This window comes from Leptosomus discolor, chromosome 1, assembly GCF_034619465.1.
Source record: "Leptosomus discolor isolate bLepDis1 chromosome 1, bLepDis1.hap2, whole genome shotgun sequence".
Lineage (NCBI taxonomy): Eukaryota > Metazoa > Chordata > Aves > Leptosomiformes > Leptosomidae > Leptosomus > Leptosomus discolor.
This window is the reverse complement of record NC_141391.1, coordinates 168,847,762-168,859,984: the sequence shown is the minus strand read 5'-3', so window position 1 is coordinate 168,859,984 and position 12,223 is coordinate 168,847,762. Positions and strand designations below refer to the sequence as shown.

At 41.5% G+C, this 12,223-nt stretch overlaps 1 protein-coding gene across 2 annotated transcripts in view; it reads left to right on the top strand.

Annotated features, from left to right (window-relative positions):
* Positions 1-11,507, top strand: part of CRADD (CARD and death domain containing adaptor protein) — a 76,693-nt gene extending 65,186 nt beyond the window's left edge. For both annotated transcript variants that reach the window (XM_086470994.1, XM_009953542.2), the window contains one exon: positions 11,212-11,507. In XM_086470994.1, the coding sequence (XP_086327120.1) occupies positions 11,212-11,507 (296 nt within the window). The remainder of the gene's footprint in view (positions 1-11,211) is intronic.
* Positions 11,508-12,223: the final 716 nt, after the last annotated feature.

Below are 12,223 nucleotides of genomic sequence, written 5' to 3'. Positions count from 1 at the left end.
CACATACAAATATAATCTCACATTTGCTTTACAGATAATTAAGAGTCCTGTGACTGTGACCTTCTAAAATTACTGCCCTATTGGTCAGCTAAAATTGCTTTTGGACAGTACCAATCTGTCAAATCAGCCATGAGATTCCAAATCAGCTTCTTTCAGATCTTCAAGTGACTTGGCCCTTGAGAGGGCTGGTTGAGATGCTAGCTCCCACTAGTCTGGAAATGGAGAGAAGCAGATGATGCCACCTGAAGCTCTCCGTCTCGACACCTATGGAAAGCCCTGCCTTCTGACTCAGGCTGTTGAATCGCGCTTGGCAAGGCAGGCGTAGCAACCGACCGTAGCTGAGCAGTGTATTTTAGTACCAGTACCTGTTTTTTTTCCTGTGGATTTTGAAATGTTGAAAAGTCTACTAAAGTTCATAAGCCTTTAAGGCACTGACACAAGAAAAGGAGGAAAAAAAGAAAGCAGCAGGGGTCCAAGTCCATGTTGCTTACGGCATTTTGTGAAGCCTTTTACACCTGAGCAAGATGTCTGTAAAGAGACACTAACCTAACCCGTTGCATTTTGCTTACTTGCTTTGCATGGGTGTAAATGATTAAATAAAATGCCAAGGAGTAGAGGATTCAACATAATGATGGTACTGTTTTAGCTTGCTTTGCATGGCTTGTTCTATTAATATATGTTTGTGGTCAGGAAGGAATGTGGTCTCACTTTGCTAAAATCTGAAACTCGGTAAAGCATAATATGTGCCGTATTAATTTTGGTTTGACACCTGCCAGGCAAAGATCCTCACCAGCCAAAGGCATTCTTCTCAACCGAGCTCCATCTGTTGTGCAGATCTTCGGTTCTGATATTTTTAACTACTCGAGCCAAAGCAAAAGGAAGAGCCAACTTGAAGAAAAAAAATCTCTAGGAGGAATGAACAGTTTTATCAAGGCTAAATGTAATGGCTTGTTGTCGTACTTGGTTTAAGTCCTGTAAGGGAAACATGTATGATCAGTTGTATTATGTAAGAAAACCATTCTTCATACTGGCTGTATTATTTTTGTTGTTGCGTGACAGGAACTGAAGTCCAAGCACATGATTTTATTGTTGAAATGCTGCAGGCTTTAGAAAGATTTCTCGGTAGGAAAGTTGCTAGTAAAAAATTTACTCACTTATTGTACTCGGCAGATAAAAAGCCCAAGGAGTCTGACGTGATTCTTGCATGCAAAGAAGCAGCAGGATTAACACTTGCTTCAGCTCTTTGAAAGCAGCTCAGGCTACTTGAAATAAGCGTTCAAGTAGCATCTGTCGAAAGAAGTTAACTTCCAATCCCCTGACAAAAGTTGTGTGCTGAGTTTGTCACCTAGCTGACAAAATAATTATTAATTGCTCCATTTGTCTTTACTTTGCACTTAGAGTGTATGAATTCCTCTGTCAGAGCTGCCCAGCACACCTGGGTAAACATTTGCCTCCTATGAAACCATGAGAAGTCTACTGCAAATATGAATGTGCTTTATCATCGTCATGTCTTCATACAACCATCTACTGATTGTTAATTATTATTTGTGGTAGCGTGGAGAAGAAACTTGACTGAGGGAAATGATGTCTCTGTGAGTTTCAGACCAGTAATTAGTGGTTGAAGGTGCCATGAGTATCATCAAATTCCATTGAATTCACTAAAAACTGCAGAGCATTCAAAAGTAGATAGAAATGCACTGGCATATTTCAGAATTTGATTTTTTTAGCATTATTTCTAGAGCTGACTCTTGGTGTGACTGCCAGCATGTAAACTGGAGACTTTTGTCTCTGCTTTGTCAGGCTATCAGGTAGCTTTGTGCTGTCTAGCAACTAGTTGCACCTGGCTTCCAAAAAATGGCCATACATCTTTCCATATAACGTTTCAAGTCGTATTTGTTCATTTGGAAAAAAAATCTTTGGCCAAGGTCTGAATGCTTCGTATCTGTATTTAAGCAGTTCTTCTAAGTGTTTCTCAGAACCTCCCAACCAAGTAGATATTTCTTTTTTTTCCTTGGTGTGATGCTGCATGCTGAACCTGTTCATGCATTTATACCAAAGGTGTCACTGGAAGGATGCCATTGTTAGCTGTGGCTTCAGTGCTGATGTATATAACTTATTTACATGCAACAATATAGAAATTCATAGGAAATATGAAACAAATTTTACTTCCACTGACTATATGAATATAATAAACCTATATTCATAGGAAATATCAAGCAAATTTTGCTTCCACTCCCATTTATCAAATGCTGCTAAAAATAAAGAAGTGTAAAAACACAGTATGATTAAGTCCAATCCTGTCTGTAATGTAGGGTACTCCTGCTTGAAAAGAAAGCAGATATTATAGTCTGTTGTGTTTGTGTTTTCTTTGCATAGGTATTCTTTTCCTTGCATGCATCTGCAGTTGCCATTTTATTTATGAAATGAATTATTTGATTTCCTGGTATGCAACAGCAGAGAAATACTAGGTGGGATTGTTATTAACTTTTTGCATGGGAAACAGAATAACATCCACACTATTAACTGCTGAAACTTCCTCCCTGATTTTCCCAATAAAAACCAAATGAAGACGTGAAAACCCAATCTCTTTCGACTCCTTAAACCCAGGGCTTGCTCCCTATGGCTTGAGAAGGGTGAAAACTTAAGACAGCATTAATTTATTTAGGGACTTCTCTGTCAATCTGTTTAACATGGATTGTTAATGAAGGCCATCAGTATAGAAGAGATCTGTGGAGGTACAAAACCTGTAAAACAGATTTAAAAATTGCTTAGGAAAACTGTGTAGCTACTGGAACTGAATAGTGGGAATACAAATGAAAACTTTTGTCTTGAAATCTGAATGTTTATGTTTCAGGTTTTAGCAGTCTGCTGCTACATCCGCAGCTACTAGGCAGTCATTAGCAAGTGATAAAGAATATATGAATTAGCTGCTGGTATTGAGCCAAAATAGAAACATCTGTGTTCTTCAATTGCCTGTAGATTTACAAAATTTATGTTGCCTTTTTTCCCTACCCTACTAACCAAAGTGTATTTAATGTAACAAAGCGTGATGATTTAGAGCTCATACAGGAGAAGAGACTGCCAATGAATGAAGATACACGTACTTTTTAATTACACCAGTAATTAAAGCTTATGGCAGGAAGTAGCTGAATTTGATACCATGGGTGGATTCTGCTTCACTTGAGGGAGACCATTGGAAGTTGCCATAGATTTGATTATCATGGGATCATGGCCACAATTTAGGCTGCATGTTGGCTTTCATGTGTTGGATTCCAATTTATTTAAAATAAGACAAAGAACTTCCTATCTTCTAATACAAGTAATGAAAAACAGCACAATGTGGAAGAATGCAGCTGATCTTAAAAATTTATTTCATATTTGCTTTCATTTTGATTAGTGCCTTTCATAATTTAATTATGAGACATGGAAATGTAAATTGCCATGATAGAAGTACACTTATGAGTAAGTGTTTTACGATCGCTAATTGACAGAGGTCGGTTTTATTCATGCACGTTCTGTATATTAATGACTGTTTGCATTAATCAGATCAGAAGTTCTCAAGCTACAGAAACTTCACAGTCCTGAATCTCTGAAGCATAAGTGCAGCATATATTCGGACAAACATAAAATTCTCTGTCAAATTTGTTTTACTGTAATGTGGTCAGTTAAAAATAATGTGCCGCTTTCTAAACCCTTGGTTTGGGTGTTTTTTCTTTTAATGTGCTTATGGTACAGATTCCATTCTGTAGTTTAGTCTGGGTATTTTAACTGACCAAGATTTGATTTGGATTGCATTAGAGAAGATAGTATTTATTCTTAGGAAGGTAACTAGGCCTGTTGTTCCTACAAAGGTGTGGCTTTTCCATCACCAGGATTTCCCCGTGCTGAGTCAGCTCTGTGGGAGGAAGAAGTGGCAGTTCCCAAACAGGGAACAGAGATCAGCACACGCCTGGCAGTCATCATTAAATGGTGTCCTCTGATAGCCTCAAATGGGATGAAGAAGGTGGGCATCTCTTTTGTAGCGAGCAGAAGCCTACAGAGAAGACAACCAGTGCAGATAAATGGAACAGCTACCACGGTCTTCCACCTGGTAGCTACCCACATAACTCACCACTCACGTTTGGCAGGAGAGGCAAAGAAACAGCTTTGTACGTGCTAAAAGCAGGAGAAGGCTATACATCTTCTCCAAGTTATTTTAATCTGAGTGTATTAACTTTATATATGGAAAGGTATCCATAATGGGGTCAGCTATCTGTCTTCAGATAGTTCAGGATTTGTAGTTCAATCTTTCTCGCTCCTTGGCCAAACACTTTTTGAAACTCACTGACACCAGGAGGCTGACCTGGTGGTTTTGAATAGACTTTGGATGGGCTGCGTGATGCATGCTGTTTGCAGATGTGTAGAAAAGATGTGTATATGGTGATATATAGAAGAGAAATATTTTTCCATCTTCCCTGGAGCATGGTTATTTGAAGCTGTTGCAAAACACTAATGTTCTCTTCCCAGCCTTTGTTTAATTAGCAACAATGACAACAAGAAGAAAACCAACACCCAAATTATATAGTAGGGGTTGGTTTCTGGAAAGTCTGTTCTACTTTTTCACTGATCAGCGATTTGAGCTTGTTTCTTGTGTTTAAACAGGTCCTCAATCAGACCCTTCTAAAGTTCACAGCAGCGAAATAACCTTATAATGCTACGTGATAATTTTTAACTTGCACAGTAGGGAGTAAGCACTGCATTCTCCATGCAGGCCTGCCAAGTGTCGTATATCCAGCGTGATACTTTTCCATCTGGCACTCCAGTCATTCTTTGCTGCAGGTTGGCTTAGAGCTCATGAGTTTGGATGCGCTGTAGGAAGAGGGCAGGCATTTGCCTGCAGTTCTGCCTGTTAGGACAGGGTTGGAAGAGACCAGCTGAACAAGAAAGCAGAAGAGCAGCCGTACAAACGGAGGCCCACTGTCACCTCCCATCCCCTTTTCTAACAAATCGAGCCAAGCCACCCCCTGCAGTTACCCGGTAGCACCTTCTGTTTATTCCACCCTTCTCACCAGGACCTCCATGATCTGGTCTTTGACTTCAGTGATCTATAGCAGCCACTGGGATCCCTCAGAACACTTACTCTCTGCTTTCTCTTTCATCCAGCATCTCTGGCAGCTCAAGGGGGGGCTGAAGCTCTCAGAAGTCTCCAATCTCTCCATTAGTGGGAGCGTTAGACACTTACCTTCCAATTCAGGTTCTGCAACCCCACCTCACTGCTCTTGAAAGCCTGTCCCAACCTGATCCACCAAGTGTTGTTCTGCTTCGTGACCCACTTCTACTGTTGTGCTAAGGCCAAGGGGATGTCACTTTAAAGCAGATATACCTCGTTATGTGCAAGTTGTTTGCTGTTGTGACATTCAGTCATTAAATAATTTCTGGAACATAACACAGCTGCCAAAACACACAGCACACAGTCTGGTAACCATGACCATGCCCATTCAGTACCCACTTCTGGGTTTGTGGCTCAGGCTAGTTGAACAAGTGCGCTGAGCTCCAAGGGAGCTGGAGGGAAGCAAAGCATGGCACTAGATTCTTTATTATATATGTTTCCCTTTAGCTGAAGTGCCCCAGATATTACTGGCTGCTGGCACGTTAGCCACGATGGCTCTGTGGAGCTTCAAGGTCCCTTTTAGCATAATTTTCTATAGTAACCAAGACTGTGTGCAACCCTGCTGTGGGCCGTTGCGTGTATGCATGTACACCTCATAGCTTCTGAACCTGATGGCCAACTTCAAGAAGCCTGAGTAGTTGCTGTTGCAGAGAGGAGAAGTTTCATGAGTGTCTTGAGAATTGGTAAGCAGCTGGAGGAGAGATGTCCTGAAGCACAAGTCAGCTGTAGGACTCGCACCCGGGAAAAACAAAGCTTCTTTGGTTTGCTGCTTGTGGAACTGCTTGATCTAACTTTAGACTTCTCAGGGAAGAACTGTACTCCAGATGCCAGGAAAGACAATTAAAGAGGACTCTGAAATGATTGCTTTGAACTCTTCAGAAATTATGAGCAGGATCTGGTAAGAGGGTCAAGCGAAAAACAGTTAGCGACTTGAGTCCAGATCACTGAAGGACTCTGTTCACCTGTCCGTAGGAGATGCTGAGGCCAGATGCGTGCCTAAGCAGTTATTCCTTTTTTATAGTCCCATTGCAGTTATGCAGGGCCTGAAGCCCATGATCACCTACATGTTTCTGATGTGATTATTTAAAAATTAGAGCATTTGCCTAACATCGTTTCTGCCAAGGGCTCCTGCATTCAATTTTGCTCTGTTTCAGTATACCTCTTAATTACCAGGAGAGTTTTCTTTCCACCAGGCTCCATTTTAGAGTCTGGGAAACATTCTTGACCCTTCCCAGGGAAATCTTTACATTTTTTGCTGGAATGATCTTTCCAGAGAAAGGGAATGAAGAGGAGCATGACTGTGTGCACCTCAGCATTAGGATGTGCAGCACAGAGACCTGGATTCCTATCTCCTCTTCCAGGGCTGCTTCTGTCTTCGTATCCAACGAGTATGTACATGGTCATTTAAATGAATAAAATACAGAGGCAGTGCTGAAAGCAGAGACCAGTCACCAGAACATCCTTTCCCAAAGGACAGGTTTATTAGATAGTTATTAGAGAAGAGGTGGGCCATTGTATCCCTGGCTCCCAAACTGCCTCCTGAACTGCCTGTGGAGTTGTCCTGGCAGAAGTAGGCTGCAGTTGATTGAGACTTTTTCAGCACTTTGGATTCAGGTGCATCATTTCCATCAAAGTCCCTTTTTACACAGCAAAGAGCAAAAGGCAAAAAGTTGTTTTTGTGTTGCATTGTGTAAAAATGTATTGACTGCATAAGAGTCGAGGCTCCCTGAAACTCCAACAGATGCTTTTGGTCATGTGCAGAGAAGTCACACTTACATGGAGAAGGGTCCTTTAGAGAAAACTGTAAGGCACTTTGGGCTGCCAGCAGTTCTGATGAATCAGCTGGGTGCTTTGCAGATTACCCAAAAATGCCTCAGCACTTTTTCCTGCTGTGTCCTGTGTTGGAGCCAAGCTCTTTTGCTCCCCACTGCCTTCAAGCAGCATGGAGGGCAGGAGGTCAGTTTCTCAATGCTGATAAAGATTTTCCCATGGCGCAAGACAGTCTAAGAGATGATCTCAGCTTTTTTCATCACCTAGAGATGGTGATGAGAAAAAAAAAGCAAAAACAAACCAAAAAAAAGTTTTTAAGTGATTCAAAGCCCATTTTCACTGGACTTTTATCTTGCATCCTCCCTCTTGTGCCAAGCGGGACAGAGCTGGGGTGAGTTTATTTTCCATCCCCCTGATTGTTGCAAGATCTTCTTGGAATCTCCTACTTAAAGCTGGAGAGGTCCTGAAGAAAAGGAAATGCAAAAGTGGTGACCAGCTGCCTTCACCTCATCTATAGCTTTGGTATCTGGGTTACTCTGTTTTGTCTGGTACGTATCTGTGATACTGTCTATTTATATCCAGTTCTGTTTCCTGTCCACACTCCACAGACTCTCCTGGTCTGTGCAGTGGTCTGGAAGCACAGATGTACACACAGGCCAGAAGTTGTCAACTTCTGTTTTTTTAACTGGGACAGCTACGATAAAGGCTTAGTGTGGATGAGCTTCCTTGACCAGCAAGAGTTGGAGACAAGGAGAAGCGTGTTCCCTCATGTTGCAACTTCGAATAGAAGTGGCTGCGGGTCTTTCTCTGGATTGGTTTCAGCTCCAAAACCAGGATGGAAAATGTCCTCCCCACCTCCAGCCCAGAGAAAGGGAATTTTCTTGGTCCCAACCAATGCACCAGTGAGCCGGCTGGCAATCCCAGGAAAGCAGCTCTGCACCAGGCTGGCTTGCTCCCCAGCACAAAACCATCAGCTCCCCATTCCTCAGGGACTTAATGGCTTCAGGGTGAACAGCAAGACTTTAGCCTCTAAACCTCCGCAGTGTGTGGCCCTGGCGCTTTGCGGCATAGACCATGTCCACAGCTGGACACGATATTTCTCTCAGTGTGCTCGCTGGAGGTGACAGCACCTCAAATTGCCTCTTCCAGGGAAACTCTCAATAGCCTCTGGTGGTGCCTCAAGTCCCGCTTCTTCCCATTTCTAACAGTGCAGTCCTCGTCTTGCCAAGCTGAAGCATACTAACGTAAGCAAGAAGGGCTTCACATTTTTTGCTGAATTGAGGTCTTGGTATCCTAAATATACCTTTGAAATGCAACTGCAGGATCTGCATAATGGAAACTTTTGCTCTAATCTTGTTACCTCCCTCAGGCAGTTCCTGATAAATGGAGATTATAAGTGAGGGTCTGTAGTAAACATAACTGAAAAAAGGCATCTTTAATGTTTTTGCAGTGTGTTCAAAGCAGCTTGGTTGCTGAGCACAGAAAACTCATTTCCCTTTTACCTGAAATGCCGTTATGTTTATTAAATTAAGAGTGGCATTAATCCTAGAACATATCCAGATCTTTTTGTGATTTTGCATTTGTCATAACTGAAAGATCTTACTAAATATTTCTCTATACCTCTAAATAATATTGCCCGTCATGTAATACTTGTCTCAGATTTTCCTCGGTGACTTTGTATCATAGCTGAAAAAGAGCTATCACAGAAAATAAAATGGGACTAAAATAACAGTCCTTTGTATTAAATTTAACATTTGGCTTCTGTCCCAGAATTTTCCACATCCATATTAGAATCAGATGGTAGTGTAAGATGAAAAGATTTCCTGGATGGGTTTTATTCTTATTTATTTCATTAAAGGGCTGATAACAGGCTAAAGGCAAGATAGTTGTTGTAGTAAAAAAATCTGCCTAATATCAAAAGCTGGATGGGCAAGCTGACATGTATTATTGTTAGGCCTCCCTGCTTGATCACATTTCCGTATCATAAAATCATTCTGCTAGTGAACATGAAGTATAAAGATTCCGGTGTGAGAGCAGAAAGCCCAGGCTGGCAGGTAGCGCTCCTTTGGCCATACTGCTTTATGCTTAGTAGCTGACCATAAGACAATACAAGGGTTTAACAGCAAAAAGTAGTGTTGGCGACAGCACAATGCAGCTATATTTATTTTAAATTTTAGTTATTCTCAAATATTTGCATTCATGAAAGGCACTCCGTCATCCTGACTTACCTGTGGAGCTGGTATCACGTGGGATGTGACAGCATAGGACAGCCCCACCAGTATTGCTCAGCCTTCTTCAGGAGCTGTGCATCCTCTGCCCTGTCCCCAAACTGGCCACTTGCCCCAGGTTCCTTTGGCAGTCTTAAGACAGAAGGATCAAAGGGACCTAAATACTCTTCAGAAAGCAATTTTCCCTTTACTCAAAGCAGCTTTGTATAGTGCTTATGTATGATTTGGCTTAAATCATACAAACGTTTGCAGGCTCTGGGTATTCTATGCAAAAAGAATTACTTTTCGTAAAATGAAGGAGTGGTGCTTTCTAGAGTTGCTGTTCTGCTGTAGTGGAGACTGCGAGCATGATATTGGAGCTATAAATTAGATTTTGCAAAGCGGCTCTTCTGTAGGGAGCCTGCTGCTTCAGACCGACAGGCTATAATTAGCGTTTTCTTGGGGATATTTTTGCTCCGTTTTGACGCAGTATCTTCAGCAACAAAAGTAGAGCAGCAGTTGCAGGCTGGATTGACCCTTCATTTCAGCTCGTGATCGCCAAGGGTATCAAAGAGCAAATATGCTCTATGGATGTCTTACACTGCTTATTTAAATGCACCTTTTTAAAAGTAACTAGTATGTGGTTTGAATTTACAGGCAGAGAATCATTTCACCAGCACTGGGTGTTTACAGCATTGATGTCAACATCTCAGTTTATACCCAGTCGGTGGAGAGAAATGTACATGTTTAGAGGAGTAATTAATCTGATTATTTTAGACATCTCTCAAGTGAGATGGATTGCATTCTAGAGGAGCCTATTTTTCTCCTTAGTGAGAATTAATCCTGGTATAATTAGTTCAGGAGGGGCTATCTGTAGTTAGGTGAGATGGATCCCATACAGCATGTTTCTGAATAGCACTGTATTCTCACTCTGGTATTAACTCTGCTTGTATTGATGCTTTTTTTTTTTCCACGAGATGATCAGATTACCATAGGGAATACACAAAGAGATCACTTGTGTTTCTAAGAAATATTTGGTTTAGTCCCTGAGAGATTTTTGCTGCTGATAATTACAGCTACTTAATGCTTCCTGTGAAAGCTGTTTTGGTCATTGCATTGATCCTGCCCTCTGTGACTCAGGTACCGGTTCGATGCTAAACATCTTCTCGGATGAAGAATGCATTGTGGGGCATGTTCGATATTTTGGCAATACTGAGGGACATAGGGCAGAAATCTCTGAGAGAACACGGGACTTCCTTGCACTCTCCTGAAAACAGCTTCAGGGAGGCCAGATGAATGGGGTTGTAGCACATACATGCTGTTTTTCAGGAGTACAACTGGGACAATGGATTAGGAATCATAATTTGTGTTGGAGAACAGAGCAGATGCCCTGTTCATTTGGGTTCACCTGAACCGTGCTTATGGGTTCATTCATGTAGAATAAAAGCCCCCAAAGCTGGTGTCCTTAAGACAAGTTTGCCATATATGACAGGGCACAAAGAGTAAGTAGCATCTTAGGAGACAGAAGAATTTCCTGAGGGCAGGAAATGTGGCTGTTCCTGTGAATAGCCCTCAGAAAAAAAACCCAGAGTAATAGCTAGTAACTAAGGAATAAAAGTTGTTTCTGAAGTGTATAAACAGAGTCACAGAATAGGAGTAATAAGGTGTTATTGGTCCCATATTTGTCGTTTGTCACTATATCATACTGGTGCAAGCAGATTGATTTTTTCAGAAGGTGGTGGCTGCTGGCAACCTGTTCCTTGAAAACCTTTCTTGTTCGCTACCCCAAAATCTATAATTACTTTTGGAAGTCTTGGCATTGGAATAGAATTCTGGTATCTGGATTGTTGACACCCAAACCCTCAAGGCTCCCTAGTGTGGTCCACTGAGCATTAGTTTTGCTCTAATTAATCTTCTGGTTGAGTATGTAATTAATTTTTCTGCGTGAGTGTGTGTTCTGTTTCTTTAATTAATGAATTCTTTCACCTCAGCTTTGCTTATTCCCTTCTTTGTCAAGGACTTACATTAATATTTGCAGCATTGCCTAGTGACGTGTATACACATTTTCTTTTTTTTTTTTCACAGATGTAACTGAAATTGCACCGTGTATTTTGAAGACTTCACCAACAGATCAGCAGCTGAACAAGCTTGCGAGGAGACTGGGACCCGAATGGGAGCATATAGTTCTGTGCTTGGGTTTGTCCCATACTGACATCTATCGATGTAAAGTCAATCACCCTCACAACCTGCAGTCACAGATCGTAGCTGCATTTGTTCTGTGGAGACAGCGTTTGGGGAAAAAAGCAACAATCCAAAGTCTGCAAGCCGGTCTGATGGCAGAAGAAGTGGATCCTTCTGTGATACAGTACATGCTTGAGTGAAGCCTTGCTATTGATTGGGAGCTTTCAAGTAATTAGTTAAATTAAATAAAGAGGATTCACTGAAATGTATGTTGAAGATCTAATGCCTCAAACTAGAAAAAAATGGGGTCAGGAACTGTGGTTTTATTAAGCTTAAACATTCCAGTTTTCTATGGCATCTTGTGACTTGTAATTCTTTTCATGCCAGATTAATTTTTAGCAGGCATTAAAAAATGGATCACTCTTTCCTGTTCGCTTTTGTATTATTCCCGTGGGGCTATAGGGTGACACTTAAAATCCTTGCAAGCAGGAGGCCCTGCAGTGAGTTCAGCAAGGTTTCTGATTTCATTGCAGGAGCAACACTTGGTTTAACCTATTTTCTGGACTATGTAAGAGCCTTTTTTACTGCTGTCCCATGCTAGTTCCCTGATATCCCAGCAAGAAATGAGAATAATCGCTGTTACTAATTTAACAATTTTACAACAGTTATTGCAGGTGGCTAATTTCACATTTATAAAAGTTTTAGCACATACAGTTTCTTGCTAGGATAGATGGCTGTCACCTTAGTCTGTCTTTGAAACTGGCCCTAAGTGGAAGTAACAGGAACCTAGTGTGCCTGTGAGGTTTCTTCCCATTTTTATTTAATGGCTATCGGTTTCTGCAAGGAGACACACCCCATGCATATATGCCATCTCTTAGCATAGCATGGGTGGGGATTTCTCAGGGAAGACACGCAG